This window comes from Myripristis murdjan, chromosome 7, assembly GCF_902150065.1.
Source record: "Myripristis murdjan chromosome 7, fMyrMur1.1, whole genome shotgun sequence".
NCBI lineage: Eukaryota > Metazoa > Chordata > Actinopteri > Holocentriformes > Holocentridae > Myripristis > Myripristis murdjan.
The window spans coordinates 18,330,767-18,356,732 of record NC_043986.1 but is presented as its reverse complement, the minus strand read 5'-3'; the positions used below and the strand labels follow the sequence as shown (position 1 = coordinate 18,356,732).

Here is a 25,966-nt window from a genome sequence, read left to right as displayed (position 1 = left end):
ATTTCTCAGGTTATTCCCAGATTGGTCATGGCTGGCTCTAGTGTTTTGCAAACAGGCCTATGACAAAGGTAGTTACTTAGCGGAAAAACACCTCCTCTTGCATAAAGGCATAACAAATTTTTTTTTTTTGTAACCAGATCTCCAAAGTCATGGGAACTTTTCCTCATCTGGCCGGCTGCCAGCGTCTTTAGTAGGGTTGACAGTTGTCCATTTTTCAAATCACTTGTTTATCCTTAGTCCACAAAGGTGTGGGGAAGGTCAATAGATAGTAAAGTATTGTTACATACATGTGTGTGTGTATGTGTGTGTGTATGCATGCTTGCAATGTAGTTTATAATTGCCGTCCCTCTGGGCTCCATCATTCTCATTTCAAAGCAGCTCCGAGGTGAAGGCAGAGCTATATGTCACCTTAATGGAGCCCCAAGGTTCAGAATGGTGGGTAAGCTTAATTCACAACAGGGAATACGTTGTGAGACAAAGCTGCTGCTAAGACACATTAAAGTGCAGTTCAGCTGAAAAAAACAGTGCCATCCATTAGACAACAAGACCTCTGGCTTGGTGCCCAGTGTCTTTAGGACTTACATATTGAAAAAACAACAGTAAACAGCACAGTTAGTTATTACCCCAGCATGCTTCCTTTACAAACGTCTCATGGTTGTTCCTAGGCAACCCAGTCTGGTTTTGGAGGTTGGATGGGAAAGTTCAGTTTATTGGGCTTCAGATCTACATCACAGTGCTCGGACAACTGAATATTTATGAGATGTAACGTAAGAACTTATATTTCTGGACTCTGCGTTCAATTACCATGGAGACTGTGTTTTAGAAGTCAAACAAAGCCCACTATGATAGAAGTGTGGTGTGTTTGCACTTTGACCCCAGTTACAGTTCCCACTGAACAACACTTCTATACCACCTCTGTGCTGGTTGCAGCGGGAGGCGGGGACAGGCTGAATCTTGGAAACTGCTATACTCATAAGATTTAGTTTAGAGAAAGCCATTACCCATCTTGATGCCCCCCAAAACACAAATACAACATAATTAAAATCCCATTTCTCTTAGCTATATATTAAAAAAAAAAAAAAAAAAAAGAAAATCTGTCAGTGATATTCAGCTTTAAAATATGAAGGTCTATTCACAGTTTGGGCTTTTTTTCCCAACTTGATTGTATAATGCTTTTGATGTGTGTATCAGGTAAAACAATGACTCACCCCCATGTTACTGTCAGTTCGATTGCTGGCACAGTAATGGAATTTTTTTTTTTTTTTTTAAACTCATCCGATGAATCATAGAACACCTTTGTGAGTTTACAAGCAAGCCCATGTAATCACACATAATCCGGACTAACCATAATGCATGCAATTGCTGCACTGCACCATTAGTCCAGTAATTTTAGGCCAAAATTGGGGTCAACCTAGGACAATTTGCAAGAGAAGCAAACTCAACTGATTTTGTATCCTCAGTTTGTCCTGAGTGAGGAAAAAAAAGTCCCAAGAAATCCCATTGGTGGAAAGTTTTGAAAATCACCTATTTATGACCACATATTACCAAAAAACACTGTATTTAAACAGTGAATTAAAAGGTTACTATATATATATATATATATATAGTAACCTTGAATTAAAAGGTTACTATATAACAGTGAATTAAAAGGGTACTGTATATATAGTAACCTTGAATTAAAAGGTTACTATATAGGCTAACAGGACATACTGTTTAAATATCTGTTCTGGCATTTATTCCTTGTATTCCTTATTAGAGCATATCAAATCAGATAATGTGTGATATGCATGCGTAAACAGAATAATTCAAAGAAATTGTAATTGACTTTTTTTCTTGTCTTTGTGTGTGTAAACAACTTGTGAATTTTTATAGTGATATCTGAAAGTAAAATTTGGAACCCCTTTCCCCTGTGTGTTAAATACAGTGTTTTTTGGTAATATGTGGTCATAAATAGGCGATTTTCAAAACTTTCCACCAATGGGATTTCTTGGGACTTTTTTTTCCCTCACTCAGGACAAACTGAGGATACAAGATCAGTTGAGTTTTTTTCTCTTGCATTTTGTCCTAGGTTTTTTCATAAAATGACTGGACTACATGGCTAACATGGTCTACAAAGCAGGAAAGGCAAAACAAACAAACAAACAAACAAACAAATACCATATAATCCAATGATATATTCTTTTACACTGATGTTTGTATACTGTAGAGAGAAATGCATCGGAGGTAAGCCAGTTCAATAATTTTTTAAAAATCAAAAGAAAACAGTGCCTTGGGAATTATTTTCCACAATAGCCTGTTTTTTTTTTTTTTTTTTTTTTACATTGTACTGCCTCAACACTAAATAGAAAACCGTTTTTGGTCAAATAGTTTTTCATTGAAATGTGCTAATTTTCAGCAGGCATGAATCATTTACACCTTCGGGAAGAATGAGTCAGGTGTGCGATGACACAAAAGTTACACAAGCTCTACCTTGACGACATTTAATTTCTTTTCATCATTTTGATCTTTGATACCTAGCAGTCAAAGTCTTGTTATCTCTGCCATGTATTAACAAACAGGTTTATCTATTAGGTCATTTGATAAACCACCACACAACAAGCATTACTGAGAGCAGTGCACCACATCCAGACATGCATGTTATCTGAAAATCTCCAAGTTGCAGCTGCAGCCTACATTGAAGACGACAGGATATTGGTCTCTATCAAAGCCACTGCATTTTGTTCTTGTGCTAGTTATGAATCATACCAAGCTTGAGAGAGCACTGACTCTGACGTGTCCAGTGCGCTGTCTTCTGTGTAAACATTGTTTCCATGGTATTCATGTGTTTTTGCAGTAACAATATAAAACAAACAATACACTCAGTGGCCACTTTATTAGGTCCACCTGTTTAATCTAATACAATCCAATACTAATGTTCTGCCATAATGTTTACTTTTATGCCTATAATGCTCAGGTTTTCTTTTTGTCACAGTAATAGCGATATTCATTCATTTCTATGTTTGGCACTGAGCTCATAGTTAGAGCTGTTGTACTGGACTGCATTTTATTGAGAGGTGTTTCCAATATTCTGCCCCCCCCCCTCATGTATATAAATAGGGAGGACAAAAAATTAGAAACACCTCTCAATATAATGTAGTCCAGTACAAGACCTCTGCAAACTGCAACCTCAGTGATAACATATAATTAAATGTGCACATTCTCCACAATGTCAACAAAAACTGAACATTATAAACTTTGTTAAAATGTAGAATTTATGGCAGAGCTGCTGCATTGAACTGCATTAGACTGTAAATGTGGACCTAATAAAGTGGCCACTGAGTGTGTATAGAAGGAGGGCAGCAAAATTTGTAAAATCTCTTGGCTTTTGAGTCATGCTGTGACTCACTGAGACTTCACAGCATCATCCATCACCTCATACAAGGTCCTCCACGGAGGGGGACGAGTCAAATGGAGAAACAGCTTCTTTCTCTTGAGCCTTCATGGACTTTCACCCAACATCCATCTAGTGCACCACGCTGAGGGTACGTGTAGTTTATTCTGTTGTTTTCTTGCATTCTCTGGTCTCTCTTTCATTATCAATTTTCACCAATGACTTTCAGGTGCCATGGATGACGTGTGTAAGACATGCAGCGCTGTTGCATTCCCACCATCTGTCTGCCTGTCTTGCCAGAAACAGGAAAGATGCTCGTCTCAATGACACACTCCACATTTAACCAGCTAACATATAGGCTTCAATACACTGGGGGCAGATGGAGAGCGCTGCAGGCGGTAATGTAAAGCTGACAAGGTGAGCTGCATTCACTAAAATGAGATGTGAATGGAGTTTGGTTCAGTTTTTAGCATCTAGAATCAAGCACAGTCTCTTGTGCATACTGGATTATACGGTGAATTTCCACACTATAAGATCAAGTGCTACTATCCCGCAGGTCTTAAAGGCATCGGCCATGATCTGTGTGCACACTGGCACACGCACCTGCACATATGCCTCACACTTAGTGACCTTGTCTCTGAGTATTGATATGCCCTCCCACGAGACAGTAGGCGCAACTCACTGCTGCTGTCACTGCCAATATCCTAATTTGCTATTAGTTACGGATTACCACCTGAGAGAGAGTGGTAAGCCTGCATACTTAGCCAAAGGCTGACCTGAAAAGCTCTCTCTCTCTCTCTCTCTCTCTCTCTCTCTCTCTCTCTCTCTCCCTCTCCATATTTATTTCTTTACCCTCCCTCCCACTTTATGCCTGATTGTTTTCATTTTCCTCTGTTTGAATATACACAAATTAGAACATCCCTACCTAAGATACTGATATAACATGCAGGCAATATGTTTGATTACACTGTATCAATCAGACTAATGTATATAGCCTATAATAACACTGATTCATGTCTTGGTACAAGGGGACACCTGGCCTTTGCATGTCATTAGGCTAACTGTGTAGAGGCCAGCTGTTATGTAAGAAATGACACAGTAAAGACTACCCACACATGATCCAAACTGAAGATCTCTTTACAGGATTGTCCTGAGATGAGCAGGGTTTAGAAGTCATTCACTTTGTCCGCACATTTCAAATGTCATGTCGTGTAAATACCAGGCTGACGATGTCTGTAAAATTTCATCAGCAGTGATCACAATGCAGGCTTAACTATGGGAAAGTCTGTTTATCTCAGCGCCCTGCATCGAAGCTCCTCTTGGCAGTGTGTGACAGTCAGATGCTTACATTCACATGACTTAGGCTCAGTAATATGGGATTAAACCTTACATGCTCACAGTAAGCACTAGCTGCCAAAACACAGACAAGCATGCAAACAGCGGTCCTCTCCCTTTTATCTTCGATAACGCGAACGTTCATGGCCTTTCCAAAATGCAAATGTGGGAGAAACCGCTTGGCGTGCTGCAGGAACAACCTGTATGTATATTAGTGTTTGTTCTGGTGCATGTCTGCATCTACATCTGGGTCACTCACCACGTGTCTATCTGTTTGTGTGTTTGTGTATAGTGCAATATAATGCCCCACCTGAGGTGAGTCACAAGGTTGCCTGTACAGAACATGGGCAGCTCTGCAGGAAGACACAGACAGCGTCTGCATGTGAGACAGGATTACACCGCTACCATGTGACTGGTCTGCCCTTAGACAGACCTCTAACAAAAGGCTAAATCTATCCTGGACAAAGACCTCCTGCCCCTAACTTAACACAGACAACAAGGCTGACATGGAAGACCACTGGACAACATACTTGCTTCTGTTAATAGAAACGGTTTTGCATACAAAGCTGCTGTGTGTCGCTGACTCATTAGTCACTGAATCACAGGAATGAAACTAAATATGAGCATGACTTTATGAGAGCTGTAAAAACCGCGAGCATATTGTTCCGCTGTGACATGTTTTTATTGTTATGTGGCCATAAATATCTTGAGAAACATCGCCCAATTTTATTACAGTGTTTGCTTTATGTCACGAGTCCTTTGTCTACCTCAAGTCTTGCCTATTATTGTGAGCACGCTGCAAACAAGTTAGATAGAAAAGGGTTTCGTTTCTTGTGACATGTTCAGCTACTTTAGATTCAAGTTAGGTTTTTGTCACAGCTGCAAACTGTGAGTGTCCAAACAAGCATTTTTTTCTTTTCTTTTCTTTTCTCTTTTCTTTTCTTTTCTTTTCTTTTCTTTTCTTTTCTTTTCTCTTTTCTTTTTTTTTTTTTTGTTCAGTTGCTTTCCTGTTTCTTGGCCATTTCCCCTTTAGGCGTCAGAAAGCAGTTGGTCCTGCTGACAGAGCTTTTGTTCTCTGCAGGGAAAACATCACTGAAACTCAGGGGACTGGGTGGCTTTGAAATAAACTTTGCTTACCAAGAGCTGAAATGTTGCTTGTGATTCACATAACTAAGCATGCAAATAAAAAATATAGGCCACATTTCACAAAAGGGAACTAAGTCATTTCTTCTTCCCCATAATTTGATATAGGCCAAAACGGGTAATGATTTGACAAGAGTTAAAAAAAAAAAAATGCATGAAATTGCACAACACATGCTTCCCACTGCTGCTTCTTTGTTGGTTCAATACGTTCAGCCCTTGTTAGGTAAATGCGTCTTGTTTGAGGACCTGGCCAAGGTTGATGAAATGTAAAATGATAACCTATTTAAAGCTGACTTGAATGACTAACCACATTCTATTTGTATAGTGAAGTACAAAGTGTGAGACACTGAAATAACTGTAACAATGCATAATTTACATACATGGCATGGACATACTGTACCATACGTTCTGGGTGAGGAGGAGCAGAGCTCATTGTGTGTTGGTGGGCACTGTCTCCCTCTGACTGCACTCCTAAAAACACGTTAGCAGCAATACATGACATAGAAAGTCAACACAACACGTGGCCTTGCCATCTGTTTGGTGCTGGTGCACCCAGATTAAGATTGTAAACTACTATAGTGCAATGAACTAATACATCCAAGCCTTGTCAAACATGTGAATGGTGCCTTTTGTACTCTTTGTTAGGTTGCAGAGTTTATGTTTAGCTTTGCTTGTGATACACTGCTGCTGGCTATAATGTCTTCTATTTTGCAAAAACACATCCCAGGCTGTGTATATTAAAATTTATGTTTATAGCTGTATTGCAAAAACATTGCATAACATTTATTATTGCCTACATCTCTATCCTTAAATCTAAAAGTGTTTTGGATTGCTGTTCGCTGTTGCAGACAACCAGATATCTGCAATATCCAAAACGTATTTTTGGGCTATTTTAAATACATGCTGGTCGTCTTTTGTGTATTTTCAAGCTTTAAACGTGCCCTCAATTAGTCTTGACGCGATATATATTTATACATTTTTAGTTATTGATCATTATTATAAATATTATCAATAGCCTATTTAGTGCACAAAATAGCAAGATAGACAAGCCGGGCATATTTTACTTGTGTCATTTGCTGGTAACTAATGGTTGAACTATTAGGAAAATAAGGTGAGGGGCGGCGAGGGGAACCTGTCGCTTTAAGAATCAGGTCTCCTGTTGCATGAAGCTGGTGATTTTCCACTCAAACTGAAATTAAACGCGCACCAGCTCAGAGAAACAAAGGTCACACAGAAAATATCTCGATGAAATTATTTCATCCAGCGCTCACCGGGCAACACAAGGAACAACAGAGAGCTCAATAAATAAACTGACAGGTAATCCGGCATCTTCTTTCCATATCAAATCAGTGTAAGAAATGGGGTTATACTTGCATGGGTGATGGTTTATTTGAAAGCTACAAAATAAATATCTGATAGAAGACAGTATGCAGACTAAAATGGCTTTATAGCTCCGTGTGATTTTGACCATGATAGGCTGTCAGTCAGACAATGCCTTTGTTACAGTGTTTTAAGCTTGGACAGGAGCTTATGACATGCTGATTCTTTTTTATCCGCTGATATTTGGGCAACAGATTATCTCACACTTTTTTTTTTTTTTTTTGAAGTGATGCTGTGTCCTGAATGATGTTCATGATGATGATATTGAATGGATTCCGTTTTAGCCTACTTTGCAAACAACTGAAGTAAATGATATTTATTCAGTGGGTGTGTTTTCTACTTAAAGCAATGCATCTATTGCCCTTTAACCCCGTTCCCTCCTCTAATAGCGGATAAAACCTGCGATCCCCCATCCTGTGTTTGGTGGGTTCAGGTGTACCCGGCTCTGACAGGGGCGTTTTTCCTGATGTGGGACAAATGGAGTCGCGCAAATGGCTGGACTAGATTAGATTTATTGTCTTCTCATCCCCCCCGATGCCCCCCTGTCTCTCTCCTTGCCTCTCCCACGTGTCTGTCCCTCCCAGTATGAATGAATGAATGAATGTCCATATTTCAGGATGGGGACCGCTGTGCGCCTCGGAGGAGGTTGGGAGTCGGCTGAACTAGTTCCGACTGCCTAAGACGTTTACTGGGTTATATCTTATGCTTAGCTGCACATGCTTAACCTACTTCTATTGTCCCCGCCCGTCCAGTATATGATTGATCGAGGCGTGTCCTGTTGTAACCCCCCCAGTACACCCCTTTAGTATTTTAGGCGCTCGGTGTGCCTGATCTCTGTGACAGGTGGGCTGCTATGCCTCCAGAGGTTCCTAAACTGGCCCCCGGGGACCGCCCGGGGTCCGGAGAGGGCTTCCCTGGGGGTCCCAAGGAAAAACTGAGAGGCGATTTCCCCCTCATCTCGCCCACTGGAGTCTCAAGTGTTATTTTACCCATTATATCGCAACAATGAGGCCGTTTATGGATAAAAATAGGCTACATGTGATAGGTTTCACCCTCAATCTCTGCTGTTGGATCATTTAGCCATTCTGCACAGTCATATTAATCAGAATAATCTTCTCTGATGGCATTCCTGGGGACAAAATCTTATAAACAGGGTTCAGTCTGTTAGGGGGTAGTTGCAGGTATATACGTGGATATATAGAGTACACTTCTTTTTCTGGTACTTTAGAGTATACCCGCTGATCACCCATAATGGACAATGAAATATATAGGAGGGTCCAGCTGAGTGATGTGGACAGAATCAAATATCACAATATTTTTGACAACATACCTCTATACTAATATTGTGGTGATACTGTAGGAATGACTGTGATTTTACACAGTAGTTACACAATGAGATTTTTTGATTTCATTGGTAATGTGGATATAGTGACCAAGCAGCTTGAAGTTCATAAAATTGAATCCTTTTACTGGAATGCAGCCTTTAAAACGAGGAAATACAAGCTTTATATTGTGATATTACAATATCGAAAATCCAGAAGATAGCTAGTCTTCTATCACGATGTCAATATAATATGGATATGCTGCCCTGCCCTATAGGATAAAGTACCCAGTTCCTCCTTAGTAATACACACCCACCCTATCAGTTGTCACTACAACAATGGATCAATGGCATGAAACAAGTTTGGGACCCTCTATATCAACGTAAGTGACACCCAAGCTGTCAGATTGTCAAAAACTGAAGACCATTCCACCTCTGACATTGTGTTTTTACCAAACTGTTTTGTGTTTCTGTTTGTCTGTCTGTGTTCCCCTTCATTCATTAAATCTATTTTTATGTAAAACGCCCAACAGTTTGCAGGGACTGGCAGAACATTATGTAATTTTGTCCAGATGATGCTTTGCGGTGCTGTGAAAATATTGGCTGTAATGTGAATTACCATTGTATTTTATTTGTTTTTACTAGACACTACCTACTGTGAAAATTTTGTAAAATGAATTATTCAATCAAACAGTAATATGTAACAACTTTACTGTTGTAGTCACTGAGTTTCAAGGACTGTTTTTGAGCTGCACTGTTAGTACTTGGACTTGTTCCCCTTTTTTAGATACTTCTCAGAAATAAAACACAAAGTCAGTCACAAATACTTGGTCTCTCACACCCCCGCACACAAATATGCTTTTCCCGTACTAAACCTTTATCAGCACAGACGCACTCTTAACTCTATGGATGTTTTTCTTCTTTTTTTTGTGAAAAATTGACCTTCTTAGAGGCATACATTTCAGAGCCAAGACAAACAGTCCAAACCCATAAATCTTTAACATTACATAATCAAGCCTGCACTGTTACCCAGTGGAGGGGTTTGGGGTGGGACTGGCCAAAGAGAAATCATTTTAGAAGGAAAATAAACAGGATTGAGCTAGTTTTCTCTGCGGTTTGGACATTATAATAAGTTGAAGGGGCATAGTGTGTTATTGGTAGTTAAACTATGCAGACAGAGTATTTAAATTCAAGCATTATGCACCTTTTTGTGAATCACTGGCATAATTTTCACAGACTTTCACAGGCTGTCAGTTGTTTGGGACAAGGACAAACAGTGAGGTATCAATCTGTTATTCTTCACCTGTGGAAAATTTGGTTTGACTTCATGATATCAAGTGATTCACCAGGTGATTCTCATGAAACAGGATTTCTGTCACCACCGTCTACCCTGCTGGCACTTCACCACACCACACAAAATCCATGGTAACTTGCAGTGAATGATCAAATATTACACTACCGAAATAGAGCACAGAGCTTGCTGACCAAAATATTATGGATTATTACATCATTTAAAATTAAGAGGTGTCAAAGGTGTGTGTCTGCAGTGTTTAAGAGACAACTTACCACCAGCTGAGCCCTCTCCCCTATTTTAGCTGTGCAAATCCTGCAGACAAATTTACCAGTTTTTAATTTACTTTGCTATTCCAGCTATTGTCAAGCCATTTTTAGCTCTTTTACCAGTGTAAGGTATCAAAACAGTCGGTAGAGAGCTGGAGAGGACACGTTGCCTTATTAGGCATTGTTATAGGGTTTTACTGTACTAGTTTACATTTTCCAGATAGCTCACCACGTGTCATGTCACAGTGGAGGACAATGATCCCAAATATCTCTGAAATACTTCCTGGCGGCGCCACATGCCAGCAATTATCACAGTATATTCATACATTAAAAATAGCCTCCAGAAAGATGTTTGGAAGTTGTGCTGTGATGTGAAATGACACACAGTCATAAAAGTATGTTTAACATTCTAGTGCCATGAGGGTGACAATAAAAAAAGAAGCAGCAACAAAACTTTGTCCTGCCTTCAGTTCATCCATTTGATCCAGATCTACTATGTTTTGTCCATTTGGTTAGCCCACCTTTTTCTCTCTGTGTCCCTTGTCCTCTGTCTCTCCAGTATGAATAAGAGGTGTGTGCGCGCGCGCGTGTGTGAGACACATAGAGGGCATGGCGCTTATCCCCCCCACCTCCCCACCCCCCCAATCCCTGGCTGTGTGTATGTTTTGTGGGCAGGGAGTTGGAAGTGGAAATTTACAGTCCACACGTTACTATCTGACTTGCCTGTCACTGCGAGGCTGTGTCCAATCTCCACGTAGGACTTAATTGTCTTTAGCCGAGGGGCGGGCCATGCTGTCAGCTCCACTTCTTGTGAACTGTGTTGGCATAAAGGCATTCAGTACAGAGGAATGGTGACAGCTGAGAGAGCGGCACCCTATACATAGTTGCAGCCATGAAGGAAATGTAAGTTTTTCAAATTGCTTTGCTGACATTATATATTAGATTTTTAAATGTGTCTGCATGTGTTTAGTTTAGGTTTTTCCTCCTAGAGAGGATTTAGTAACGGTCAAAGAAAAAAAATAAAAATCATTGTAATGTCTTGGTTTATATTATAATAGTCTCTCCATGAGTTAAACGTTGAAACACAATTCATTGTAATTTGGATGGGATCAGATTCTGCTCACGCTGTGGATTTTGCTGGCAAAAGATCGTTAAGCAGAAAAACTAAGTGATCTAAAGTGTTGTCTCAGTCAGACTGATAGCGATAGTGATGTTGTGTTGAGATGTTTTTATTAAGGATAGAGAATTTCTGGTCAAGGGTGTCTGGGTCACATGGCTGATCCCAAGGACTGTTTGCCTTAAGTCTTATCCGACAGACAGACAGCCCTCCAGCCCCGAGCAGGTGAAAGCACACTGAGCAAACAAGAGAGAGAGAGAGAGAGAGAGGAGAGGAGAAATAGAGTGGGCAAGAGCTGATCCAGTTATGTAATGAGGTTTGAGAGTGGAAAGCGGTTCAAGTTGACTTGTCATGCATAACAGAGAGAGAGGGAACCTAGAAAATGATAGAACAGAGTGTGCACTAAGTGATGGAGGGGAGAGCATGTCTGCCGAGAGCCGAGGGGATTGTTGTTCAAGCCTTCGTTAAAAGAAAAGACACAAAGTTCTTCAAGGGTGCAATTTCTGTCAGCGGAATCAAGATTCAGTGGACTGTAATTAAGTTAGAAAGAGTGAGAGACAGCATTTCAAAATGTAGATTTTGTTTTATTTTCGAGGGGTGTGGGGGGTGGGGCTCTTATTTGGTGTTGTGCAGTATCTATTGGGAGAAACTGTGTTGTCACTGTGATTATTATGGCGATCGTAACTCCGTGTTCTCGTGTGTAATCCTAATTAATCTGCTGATAGTTGGAATTGGAGATCTGAGAAATTGCTGGTTGTCTTCTACTTTTACTTGAGTTTCGATGAGCAGCACAATCCAGATTTACTTTGGAGCCCACAAGAGTACAAGGGAAGTCTTTGATGTTGCTCTGTTTCCATGTTTCTGCCAACTACTTTTCTGCCTGAGCCAGCTTCAAAAGAAGAGAGGAAACCTTTCCCACTAGTATTACAATTAATTACCTAGCTTACAATTAATCATAGGCTTTTTTACTTTCCCTGTTTTATTTAGAGACCTTCATTATATTCCAACAGGAAGCATAAGTCACATTGGGTCTCAGCATGTCAAAGTAATTTCTTACGCAGTTATTCCTGCCCTATTACGGTTTGAGCTCTTCACTCCTCTTTGGCTCCTGCTGGGAAATGTGATACCTAAGTCAGTAATAACAAATCCTGTCTTTCTTGGAAAGGCAGTTTACAGTGTAAACACTCGGTGAATTTAAGCTCTTATATCAAGCACAGCCAAGGCTTCGGGAATGCAGGGGGATATCTGCTTCTCTAAATTTGGATTACATTGGACCAACTAGTTGCTCATACTATAGCGTAAGGGAAAGTTTCTCTTTATAGTGTTCCACAACTCTCCTTCGAGTTCAGTTGAGGTCTCACAGGCATGGAACGTATTCAAACATTCCCTTCCTTTTGCCGCAGAGACAATGCGCCCCCAGCTGAGCGGAGAACATTAAAGCAAAGTCCACCTTCAAACAAAATTTAAAGTCAGAAAACAGGGATCTAATCTGTAATGTCATCAAACCATTGAAATGGCTTTGAAGCTGCTGTCCCCATGGTGATTTTGTTGTCATGTGGGCTCTTTGTCTGCTTTGGAGATGGCAGCTTATTAATAAAATAGCAATTTAGGCATAAAACGAAAACATTTTGTTCATCCACAGAAGCAGCACTAACTGCTATTCCAGTTTCTTATGAATACATGTATGCGGCATAGACAGAAAAATACAGTGGATAATAATGTGGCAGGCCTCGTTTGATCTCTTTCCTCAGTCATGTCAGCAGTAGAAGCATAGTCATCCAAATCCCAGACATCTGTACTCAATATTTGTTCCAGTGGATATACTGAATAATATCAGTGATGCATAATATGTTGTATTAACTGTGAGACTGTTGTAATTTTTTTTACTGATAGCCAAAATTTGAATTTCATCTGAAAAATTGCATCTGTGTATGTGTGCTTACTTTTTTGGTTGCAGTTTTGCTCGCTATTTCACTGTTGCTGGAATATTTGTCTTGTTTGAATGACCTCCATTCTCGAGTGGTTTGGATTAGCAAGATTAGCAATGTAGTGCTGTATATCGCGCACACAATGGTTATACAGCAGTGCGTTGTAACACAATCAGGAGACAGCATTATCTCCCTAATGCCCCTCCTATCTGTCTTATCCAGCTCACGTCTGTCTGACTCTCTGTGTAACTCGCTTACTTCCTCTCTCTCTCTCTCTCTCTCTCTCTCTATCTCTCTCTGTCCTCTTGTTGCTTCTTGAACCTTAACAGCCCTTCCTGTTTTTTGCTCCCTACAGCATGGCACAAAAAGAGAAGCTCCAATGTTTGAAGGATTTCCACAAGGACACCCTGAAACCTTCACCAGGGAAGAGCCCAGGCACGCGGCCCGAGGACGAAGCTGAGGGCAAGCCTCCTCAGAGGGAGAAGTGGGCCAGCAAGCTCGACTTTGTCCTGTCTGTGGCTGGCGGTTTCGTCGGTTTAGGAAATGTCTGGCGGTTCCCGTACCTTTGCTATAAAAATGGTGGAGGTAGGCAGCCAGAAAATTGGTCCAGAGTAAGACCAACACAAGAAGAACAAAAGGATACATGTTACATTGAGCTGATGGGTCACCTTTCTTTCTGTTTATTTTCCAGGTGCGTTTCTCATCCCCTATTTCATCTTCTTGTTTGGTGGTGGCCTGCCTGTGTTCTTCCTGGAGGTTGCACTGGGCCAGTACACCTCTGAGGGAGGGATCACCTGCTGGGCCAAGCTCTGCCCCATCTTCACCGGTCAGTCCACACACATGAATACTGTTTGAGCACAGCAGAAATACTGGCTCCGCATCACATGACCGCACCCATCCACCATCCACCCCACCAAGAATATTTAATATCTAGCCTTGAGCGGTGGCCTTGCTGGTCTGTGCAAAAATTTTGCCCTAATGCACAGATCACAATCTGTACTGATTTCTGTCCGTTTCAGTCCTGTATCCGTTGTGCCAGACTTTGTGTACAGACATGTTGTTCTGCTGAGGTGTGCCTCCCGGTTTATTGGACGGCTCTTACTTCATTAGGCTGCTCTGTGCCTTGTGAAAGACATTCACTTAGCACAGCTGAAAAAGAGCACTAGCCCCTCAGAAATGATGGCCATTGACCGGCTTCAAATAGGGCATAGGCATATATAATGTGCGCACACAGACACACACTGCACAAAACTGCACACAAAAGCACATCGTCATCCCTGCACTTGCCAGTCTGGGTGTGTAACGGATTGCTGAGTTCTTGGTTGCCATGGAAACAGACTAGGGGGCGAAAAAAAATCACCTAACTGAAGTTGCCTAGCAATGGATACAGTCTCATGCAGTAGGTCTGCATGCATAAAGGCACAAACATCTTTGGAAACATTACAGCTTTTGACTTACAGCCGCAGTATGGATCCATGTTGTTTTGTGGCAACTTTGCTCCTAGGAAATATACCTTGACCACATTGTGCAAGATTTCATTTTTACTGGTATTACATGACACCATAGTGTGCTACCAGTTTAACTGACAGCAGCACTGCAGGTAAGACTGACAGCTGAAGACAAGTATGGTTACGCCACAGCCCCAGCAGCTGCCATGACGCTCTTATTCATGTTCACACGAGACCTCACATGAAAGAAGAGGAAACTATACTTCAGCTGTTCCCTACAGCTGAAGACAAGGACTGGGTGGCACCAGATCTCCAGCAGCTGTTGATGGTCTCGGCTATTCGAGGAACGCTGCGGCTCCTGTGTGTCCATCTGGCACCGCGTCTGTGCTGGGAGGAGAAAAGTCCATCGGTAGAAGCAAACTGGCCTATTGCAAGTTGTCATTGTTCGCCCTCCCCAAGAGTTTTTGTCACACCGAGAGAGCATGACGTTCCCCACCAAGTTTCCTCAAATGCGCATACACACACTCATCCATAGACACACACAGACACGCATACACATGCCTCTGTCACAGGATTGACTTGTCTATCAGTTTGCATGTGGAATGTGGGAATGAAGAGGGGGAGGAGGGGGAGGTTTACAGAGGTGATGAGTATAAAAATACTCATGAGGAGTGGAAGAGTACGGAGGATTTCTGTGTCCAGATTCACAGCAAAGTCATCTAAAAATAGCTTACAAACACTACAGCCATTGTCACAGAAGATAGTGGGCTCAAGCATGGAAAGTTTCTCTTTTAGAAAAAAAAAGGGACTGAAGAGTTACTTATTATCCATGTTAGCGGAAATACACTGGTTTTAAATTCTTCTGACTGAATCAGAGCACAGAGCAAAGGCAGTGGCTTAGCTTTTCCTGTAATGGGTGCTAGATTGCTTCTAAGGCTTTTAATCAGCCAACTCTACTGCACATCTAGCAGTTTCATTAATTTCATGATTCCTTGCAATAAAGTAAACCACCATACTACAAACACAACATTCCTAACTTCTCTTTTATCATGCCATTTTTTCCCCCTTGAAGCTCAAGGATGTTTTGTGAGCCAATAGTGAAATCTGATGTCTCTTTCTCCTCTCTGCAGGTATCGGCTACGCTTCCATCGTGATTGTATCTCTGCTGAACATCTACTACATCGTGATCTTGGCCTGGGGACTCTACTACCTGTTTCAGTGCTTTCAGCCTGAGCTCCCCTGGGCAAAATGCAAGCAGCCCTGGAACACAGACAACTGTGTGGAGGACACAGTCCGCAAGAACAAGACCCTCTGGCTGGCAGCCAATGTCACCAACTTTACCTCCCCTGTCACTGAATTCTGGGAGTGAGTACCCACTGACAGCAGCGCTCTCACATACACACGCACACACACACTCATGTACACGCACACGCAAAACACGTGTAATAAACATACTTGTACACAGTACATCCAGTGAAAAGGGCAGCAGCGTGCAGTACATACATAAACAAATACAGAGAGGTAACGCTACCCATTTCCCTCGCGCCTGCCTAAATACAGAATGTTTGAACAGGCAAATTTCCTGTTCACTTTTATAAGCACATCTTGTTCCATGCCTATGTGTTGAGTCTAGTCCCATGTGCACATTTCTTTTTTTTTCCCTTTTAGAAATCCAATCATCTGTCTAACTAAAATACCATCTGGAAATCCAAATCTCTTCTTCATTTTTTTCTGCATGCTTTCTGTGTTAAAAATTAGCATGTGATGATTTCAGCTCATTAGGGTGTATTGCATATGAATTGTTAATTCATGCAAAAAAAACCCCACAGAACAGTGTGAGGGATGGCAAAAGGCTTTTTTGTGTATCTTTTATTTTTGATGAGCCTCTGAGATCACGATTCTTTTACTCCTTGTCCAGTCACACTGTTCAATATCACTTCCTGGGATGTTTTTACTGTAATGAAACATAACTTGCTTTGAGTGTGTCTGTGCGGTGAGTCGGCATGCTCCCTCAGGCTGCCATTAACCTGCTGTGTGGCTCTCTGTCCTCTGTAGACGCAATGTCCTGAGCATCTCCTCTGGGATCGATGACGTCGGGCCCTTGAAGTGGGACCTGGCCTTGTGTCTCCTGGCAGTGTGGGTTATCTGCTTCTTTTGCATCTGGAAGGGAGTCAAGTCCACTGGGAAAGTGAGTGCTGTGGTGCAGAAACATGCTGTGCTTGTTGTGTTGCCTGGATGCCGGGTGGCCTTCGGTTTAAACCTGACAAGCAAGTGATGAAACACTGTTGTTCACAGAAAGCATAAATGTCTGGAAGCCAGGTTAATTTGTTTGATTTAGAGGCACAGTCAGCTGCACTGTGCTGGATGTTAGTTTTTGGCCAGACTCACTGTCGACTGTATACAGTTGACTTCAGCCCTTTAGCCCTCTCCCTGTGTTTCTGTTAGTAGGACAGTCTCTGGGCCAAAGCCAACACCATGGAGAAACCACATGAGGGAACTTTGTGGCTTGAAAGGAAATGGATCAGCTTTCTCCTTTGTGAACTGCTTTAAAATAAAACCTTCCTGTAGTTTATTTTCGTTATTTAAAACACAAAGTGTACTGTGAAAATCTTCACTCATATACCTTTACCTTAAACACATTCATTGAGAAAGTGAGCAAACATCAAAGTATACCACTTATCTTTTTTTTTTTTTTTTTTTTGGTGCTATACTGGATAACTGTTGGGAGAATTCTTAAATGAACATGGAGTCGCCGAAGTCAAAGCAGTTGCGTTTATTTCTCTTGCAGCAAGGAGACAAGTCAGTACAATAGTACAGAGTTATCTGAAGAAAAGGTTGAGCATGTGAGTCTTTATGTGCATGATTGTTGTCCAGTCATACATTGTTGCCAGCCATACACGTCATTGTTGCCATGGAGGCTCATCTAGGAAGTGAAATAAGTTGGGTGCAGTGCAAGATGCCATGGTGCAATATGCTACATTCTATGGTGAGAGTGACCATGGACAACAAGAAGATACATGAGAACCCTATGTTCGAACATTGTATACTGGCACTAAGATAGGCAGCACATTTTTCTAACAATAACTTATTTGGGTGGACCACTTTGCTACATGGTATGCACCACTGATTCACAGAGCTCCTATACTTTTTCAAATGGCAGCAGTTATTCAGTATTCAGTGTGTGCTACATTGATAATAAACAACAATTAGCATCCAGGTAATCTTTACATACATAATGATCAGTAACAAAAACAGTTTGAAGTAGTTGTAAATCTGCTTCCGAGTCACTGAATCTCATAATAAGAATTGAATGTATTTGTCCAACAGTGGAAACAGTTGCATAAGTGGAAGGGTTTACCACAGGGACTTCATCATATATCATAGATAATTAAAGTGTAAATGTATATTTGTCATTAAAAACGCGTTTTTGCTTATAATGGCTTTTTTTTTTTTTTTTTTTTTTGCCTAGGTGGTGTACATAACAGCGACTTTCCCGTTTGTCATGCTGATTGTGCTGCTGGTGCGTGGGGTGACCCTGCCTGGAGCAGCTGAAGGGATCAAATTTTACCTTTATCCTGACCTGACCCGCCTACAGGATCCAGAGGTAGGGTCTAAAACCAGACATGCTGCTCCAAATCTCTCCGGTGCTCTTCCTCTTTCTCTATCAGAACCTCAGCTACCCTACTTCAACTCAACCTAAATGACACTGACTAGTCCCCATGTGTCCTGCAGAAATAAAGCTTTGAAAGAAATAAATTTTAACTATGGCACACAGAGTACATGGGTTTCATGAGGTTTCTAATAAGATCACCAGGATATCACCATTGCTCTCTTTCTACCAATACATAAATGAAATGAGCTGTTTTTGCTGTTTTCTGTGTTGATGTGATGTTTTCTGACCTAGCCTTGTTGTTGTGCAAAGTGCTGTTTCTGTTATTGAATTACAATTCAATTTGATTAGTGGTGGCAGTATGTTTAATCAAGATCTTGTTTTCCCAGTGTGAGCAATGGTGTGTACATTTTATCAGCAAACTATAAAGTGCTCATGATAACATTTCCAAGGCGGTAAATTCAATTTTAGCCCAAATCTCAGGAGGTTAACCTAGCCTAATCTGAGAAACACAGTGAAAATCAGATGGTAATGAGGATGCCCCTAGGACATGCTTATCAAACTGAACTGACCTGAACTCACTGTGTCTTCTTCCGCTGCTAACACCTCAGGTGTGGATTGATGCGGGAACCCAGATTTTCTTCTCCTATGCCATTTGCTTGGGGGCCATGACATCTCTGGGGAGCTACAACAAATACAAATACAACTGCTACAGGTGAGTTGTGTTACCAGGGGGCAGGGGGAGTGTAGTAGTGACAGCAACACGTGTCAGAGACGGTTGCGTGAAAGAAATGGGAACTTCGGTTCCGTCTGTGTTAATTAACAACCTCCATGACATATGTGTGACATAGGGACTGTTTGCTGCTGGGAGGCCTCAACAGCGGTACCAGTTTTGTGTCTGGCTTCGCAATATTTTCCGTCCTGGGCTTCATGGCACAAGAGCAAGGGGTGGACATTGCCGATGTGGCAGAGTCAGGTACGAGGGTCCAAGGTGATGGTGGCAGTGATGGTGGGCACTGCTGCCAAACAAAGACAAGAAACAAGACAATTGGAATCTTAGAAGTGAACTATTCAAACAACAGCAAATTTAACTGAGGGGGGAAAAAAGCACGTAATTAAACTCCCGGAAACGATGATGCTGAAATGTAGAGGTATCGGCAATTGCACACTCCTTGAATAGTCTCAGCCTCAAAGAAACAGAATTATTGCTTCGGTATGATCTATGTTCCACCTCTTCTGAGGACAGATTTGACTTCATTGGTCAAGTGCTGTGTGTTTTAGCCACTGCTGCACAATGAACTGTGGGGTTAAAGAGCTCCTGCATTGGGTCTTCATCAATACTCCAGGTGCACCATACACAGCCACCCACACTTAAAGGTCATGTTGTCCTCATGTCCCACATTCAAGCTTTACATCTTTTGTCCAGGGGACATTAATAAGAAGATTGGCACCATGAGGATTTACAGCTTCCAGCTAACAATATCACAGTAGTCTCTGTGATCTGTTGCAAAAGAGCAACTCCTTATAGTGGCACTCTTTGCAGTGTCCAGTTTGTCATGAATAAAAATTGACATTGTCATTATTGTGTTGGATCATACAGCATATGTGCTGTGCTCACCGCTAGTGGTATCTCTGACCAACAGCAATGCACTGTAAGCCCAGTTCTGTAACAAGCTGTGGATCTCCTGAGGTGGACTTCATCGTTTCTGTTTCTGCCTTCCTTGTTACTCTATGTGGACTTTGAAGGAGATGCATCTTCTTTCAGCATGCTCGCCCTGTTCAGTTAAAATTAAACTCTTGCTATCTTTAGACTGGAACTTGAATCTTATGATGTAAAATCAAACTCCTCTATGGCTGTATCACAATGACAGGTACAAACACAGAAATACAGTAGCAGTGAAGTGGCATATCAATGTGTACATGTTATTTATTCATTTTGGTCGCCATTATATTTCACCATACATGCAAATACAGAGAATAAAATCATAAATGAAAGCAGATTGTCTATGTAAATGCATTTTGCTCAGCTGTGCGATTCAGTCATTACTTCATGTGATTGCTGACTTTGTGTTAAATGCTCTCATCACATCCTGTTGAGTTAATGTATTGCTTTGCTAAAAACCTCATCTGCTTTGTTAATATTTGTCCTGCAAGTAAATGCACAAGGTACTAGAGCATGACAAAACACACTGCGAGTAGCTTCTGTTCTCTTTGGTGAGGGTTTTTTTTTCCTCATAGCCACCCAGCACATAGGCCCAACAAAGAATAAACACCCTAGCCAGGCAGTTTTTAGTCAACAGCTCTCACTGGTCGGCCAAGTTAGACTACATTTCCTGTAGAACAGTTGCAGCACCAGACCCTGCTGAGCCTCTCTAGCACAGCATTTACGCTATCTTTTTCGATCCCCTGATATCGTCCAAGCTGAAATCAGACAAAAAAGGTTAATTCTGCCCTCTGCCCCCTTCTCCCCATCCCCTCTCTTTTCTCCTTTCAGGTCCCGGCCTGGCCTTTATCGCCTATCCTAAGGCTGTGTCCATGATGCCGCTGCCTACCTTCTGGGCTATCCTGTTCTTTATCATGCTGCTGCTTCTGGGCCTCGACAGTCAGGTCAGTGTTTGAACGAGTGTAATAGCCTTTTACGCAACCTGTAGAATATTATGTATGTATAGTATCCAGTAGAATGATTTACATAGACACACCGGGGAGGTTTAGCAAGCTCATGTGTAAAACAGATTTAGTGCCTCAATGATCCACACATAACACCTCCAAGGTCTCAGATAACTGTCAGGCAGGGAAAGTAGCCCAACGGTCTTTACAGTATTTTAACACCGGTCTATTCCCACACCGGAGTTTTACTTCCACTCCTGACTACAGAATGTGAAAATTGCCAGACGTTGCCCTTACGATCTTATAACACCATCAATCATGTTTGGGAAGGGGATTAATGAGGTCCACATTCTAAAATGTTGTAGCTGGCAGAAAACGCCACAATGGCTCACTTGGTCACCATGTACCTTTGATTCGAGGTTCGCTTACCAGCAAGAGCCTTGATTAAGACAAGATAGTCTAGGGAGACAAAACACAAGTGTACACCAGAGGGGTTCTCCCGCTATCACATTTCCTGCTTCCAAGTGTAATTCTACTCTTGTGCTAACTCAGTCCTGCACATGGCCAACCACCCATCTCAGCCAAATGCGAGATCAGGATGATGCTCTAAATTTGAGCACATGTAAATAGTCATGCAAGTGTGGCTATTTCCACGGGAGAATAGTGCCAGCGACTGTGTGTGGGTGCGTTTTCTGACCATAAATTTCATGCAGATTAGTGGTGCTGAATGAAATGCTGTTATCATAGCACGCACATACATGCCATTGCCATGAGAGGATTGTTTTGTCTGATTTTGTGCTGAAAAAAAAAAAAAAAAAAAACACATGTTCTTGGTGCGTGCTCATAAAGACAGAGTATTTTGCTCGACCCAAGCCATGAGACTTGAACGAGAGTTTGTTTTTGAATAATTCAGTTTATGAGGCAATGAAGTGGCATGGGACAAAGAGTTAGAGTGACGGAGAGAGAGAAACAGAGACTCACTGTTGTTTTGCTCCTGTTGTTTCGCTACTGTTGTGTCTTGGTAGCAAGAGCCAGGATTCTAGAGAGGAGCCCTGTTTAAAGTCTCATTACTGCCTAACAAAGAGCGTCCTCATTCTCTAATCACTGGTTTGTAGAGGCAAAACAAGAACTGCATGTAGAAAGAAAGAAACATTGACTTGTTGTGTTTTTTCCCTCTGAGAACTTAATGGTTGCTTTTGTCCCCAACAGTTTGTTGAAGTGGAAGGACAGATCACCTCCATTGTGGATCTGTATCCATCCCTCCTAAGGAAGGGTTACCGACGAGAGATCTTTATAGCTGTCATGTGTTGCATAAGCTATCTGCTGGGACTTACCATGGTAACGGAAGTAAGTTCACCAACAGTAACTTCACTGGGCCTCTGCACTGTAACACCCGCAAAAAAAAAACCAAAAAAAAAAACAACTTGATGTCTTCAGATCAACACGACAGATAACACCACAGACTTTCCACTTGCCTTTTTGGCTGCAGCATTGTCACGACCAAATATGGTTTTCTGCCACACTCACCACTCACATCCTGTGTGTTTCAATGGAACAATCCGGAATGCCGTTTTCCGTTTAGCAATTAACCGTACTTGAACAACGTCTCAGCACCTGTTCAACTCTACCACCGTTGGCAGTGTGCCAGCATTCTTGTGTATCACTCCCCCCCCACACACACACCACACACACACTCTCCCCTCCATTAACGTGCCCCTTCTCACTCTGCCTTTATGCCCTCTTTTCCTTTTCCCTTTTCTCTGTGACTTTCTTTCTCTCTGTACAGGTCTGAGAAGTAATTTATGCTGTTTTCTCTCTTTTTTCAGGGTGGCATGTATGTGTTTCAACTCTTTGACTACTATGCAGCCAGTGGTGTGTGCCTTTTGTGGGTTGCATTCTTTGAATGTATCGCTGTAGCCTGGGTTTATGGTAAGGGAACCACTTGTCTTTGTAAAAAGTTGCTCCAAAGCATGTCATTAGTCAAAGTAATGACCCAAGAGAGTTAGAAACAGCACAAATGATCCCTATAGTGGTAAACAAAGGTGTCCTTGTGTTTCTTTCCATGTCAATAGTAAATAACTTCAGCTGGTTTCTGGCACAGGCATTGTGGGCGTATTACATAGAGCAGCAGCACCTCTTCACAGTGACCTTTTCAGTGGAGGAGAGCGTGGGCTCTGTGTCCTAGATGCCACTTTTGGAAGCATTATTTTATCACTATTAAAATTGCTGCTAATATTATGCATACTGACATTTGAATGAGGCAGTATCACAAAGGAGCTTACCAGTTAGTACTTGTGTTTTATGTAAGTCAAATCTGGCTCCATTTCATGAAAAACAGTGCAGGGATTGTTTGTAACATGATACACGATTCTATGGAAACAGCAGTTTAGGGGAGGTCGAAAGGCAATGGGGGTAGCACATCCTGTACTTTTACAAAGGTGACGCAAAGGTGATGAAGATACTGCTTTCGAAACAATTTAGTCTAATCATTACTCAGGCCAACCATGCAAAAAAATACGCAATGCCTCACCCCTTTACTCACTTTTTGTTTGGTAGGAGCCGATAATTTCTATGATGCAATCGAGGATATGATTGGCTACAGACCAAATCCATGGATGAAGTGGAGCTGGACCATCATCACTCCTGTCCTCTGTATGGTAAGAGTTAAACAGCAGTTTTTGGGGCTCCATTTTATTGAGTTGGATAGTTTACAGCAAGAGACAAACATGGAAGGATTGGAAATTGGGGGGATGACATAGGAGAAAGGTTGAGAATCAGCTTTGAATTGATAAAGATGTGAGGTCTGGCAGGTTAAACAGAGTGTGTTTGTCTTCCAGGGTTGTTTTGTCTTCTCCCTGGTGAAGTACAAGCCCTTGACCTATAACAAGGTGTATGAGTACCCTGACTGGTCCATCGGAATTGGCTGGTCTTTGGCCCTAGCCTCCATGATCTGCATCCCCATGGTGATGGTCATCAAGATCCTCCAGTCTGAGGGACCCCTGATCGAGGTGAGTCCGCACAGCCCTTCTATCACTCACTAAGTGGGAGAAACACATCTGCCTTCAACCACAAATATGAATATGGTGTAATAGTGAAGAGTTTGTCATGATGAAATAACTGCAAATGGTGTGATACACGGTGAATAAGCGTGCATGTTCATTCAAGTCTGACAAGTCATGTTACGCCCTGAATTTCTAACAAAATCAACAATAATCTTTGATCTCCCTCCCCTGTCATCTCTCCTGCTCCTGTTTCCTCACAAACAGAGGATCAAAGCAGTTGCAGCCCCAGCGAAAGGAGGCGCGAGCTCCCGCCCCAAAGAGTACAGCCTGAAGGGCAGCGAGCTAACACAGCCCCTGGACCCAAATGGGAACAATGGCTTGATCAAGCCCACCCACACCATTGTAGAAACAATGATGTGAGCGCTCTCTGTGAGAGGAATAAGATTGACGTGCTTTCTGTGTTATTATCATAATTGCTAACTTTGATAGTGGTAGGTTTACATCGTCTATATATTCGCACTAGAAATATTCTGGTTTGGTTTCTATGAAGAGAGTTATATATTGTTGTCATTTTTTTTCTTGATTTTATTTTTTTTTTTATTTTTTACTATATTATTGTTGATGTCGTTACCATTGTTGTTGCTGTAGTTGGCACTGATCTCAGTTTAGGCAGTATTTTGAGATAGAACATGTTGTTCTATGTTTACTACCTTTCTGTTGATTCCGGAGAGATGAGGAATTTGCTTTTTCGGTATGATAGACAAAAGATAGATTCTCACTTATCATAAATTCAGTAAACTAAACGTGTAACTAAATGTGTAACAGGTAGCAAACTTCTAAGATGACGTCCTAATGTTACTGTGGCAGTAATCTTGCCCAAGCTAATTTCTAATCTCTTGTTGTTGTTGTTCGTCTTGAGATGCAATTGAATGTACCTCCGCTAGCGGCGGACACAAGCCACTCACATCTCTTGGTAGAGTACATATCCATAACATGTAGACTGAATAATAGGTGGCAATATGCAGTGTATATAGTTAATCGTGCATGACATCCTTCGAGTTACTAAACAAGGCCCTGGCCAAATACTGTAAGAAATGCATTCATATGAGGAGCTGTCTCCAAAGAAGGTTCAAAAAATGACAGGAGAAAAACTTGGCAAGAAAGAGGAAGAAAGGAGAAAAGGGAAGTGGCATTTTAAGAGTATTTGTACACTGCCTGAGACTTCCACAGTCCGTCCCAGTGCATTTATTGAAACCTCTCTTTGCACTTTATATGTTGAGTTTCACCTTTATTGTAGTATTTGTTATTATTATTGTTGCAAAATATTGCAATTACATTTGCAACACAGGAAATATTTTTAGCTTCTAACTTTTTGATATTGTTAACTTTGATATATATCTAGAGGATTACGTTTCTCCTTGGTAAGACAATGAAAGAAAAAAGCAGACTAGAAATTTGACATCAAATATTCTGGTTCACTACTAGTAAGATCTGCGAGAACCTTAACCTCATAAAAGTAAAAAATATAACAAATTGCTTTTTTTTTCCTCTTTTTTTTCTAAAAATTCTGAAATCTCTCCGTTGTGCTCATTTCAATAGCAGACATGCTCTGTTAAATATCTGTATCATGCAAAACTACCACTGGATTCTACTTTCTCATGTTCGGTTTAAGCAACTGTATTTTAGAATTTTAATTGTTTGTAAATCACATATGCCTTTTTGTAACCATTTTATACTGTGCATCGTATGAACACTATCACTGATGACTTATTTTTAACTGTCAGCAATTTGTATTCTAAATATTGATTATTGTGAGCCTGGATGAAATTTTCAGTGTGCAATATTCATCAAAGAAATGGCCTTCACTGCTCTTTTGAAAATCTCTATCAAATTAAAAATGACTTTGATATTGGATAAGGTAACAACTTACAAAATTGAACACTATAAGTGTGTAATTTGTATCCCAAAGCATGTAAAGGAGCCACCACAGCGCAGTGCTGCTTTGTCAATAACAATCTGGTGTTAAGAAAACAAGCTCTTGGAAAATCAAGTGTACCAAAGTATTTTTGTCTCTGATTTGTCCCCTTTGAGATGCACGCTGCATCATTACTTTATAGATTAAAAATAAACATCTTTTTCTTCAGA

General features: G+C 41.3%; 1 protein-coding gene and 1 long non-coding RNA gene across 3 annotated transcripts; one reads left to right on the top strand and one right to left on the bottom strand.

Annotated features, from left to right (window-relative positions):
- Positions 1-538: 538 nt before the first annotated feature.
- LOC115361698 (uncharacterized) lies at positions 539-21,320 on the bottom strand. The gene is made up of 4 exons (XR_003928437.1): positions 21,220-21,320; positions 18,294-18,298; positions 5,229-5,234; positions 539-550 (listed from the first exon to the last, which is right to left on the bottom strand). It is a non-coding gene; the product is annotated as an uncharacterized LOC115361698 (long non-coding RNA).
- Positions 7,053-25,966, top strand: slc6a6b (solute carrier family 6 member 6b). Of its 2 annotated transcripts, none has more exons than XM_030055259.1 (14): positions 7,053-7,165; positions 13,510-13,739; positions 13,846-13,980; positions 15,733-15,967; positions 16,658-16,790; positions 18,072-18,206; positions 18,824-18,927; positions 19,064-19,188; positions 20,707-20,819; positions 22,029-22,166; positions 22,646-22,748; positions 23,376-23,476; positions 23,657-23,827; positions 24,086-25,966. In XM_030055259.1, the coding sequence occupies exons 2-14, from the start codon at positions 13,511-13,513 to the stop codon at positions 24,239-24,241; spliced, it is 1,878 nt and encodes a 625-aa protein (XP_029911119.1). In that variant the 5' UTR covers positions 7,053-7,165; position 13,510; the 3' UTR covers positions 24,242-25,966. The 2 variants fall into 2 exon arrangements, with proteins under 2 accessions (XP_029911119.1, XP_029911118.1); XM_030055258.1 differs by lacking the exon at positions 7,053-7,165 and adding an exon at positions 10,887-11,012.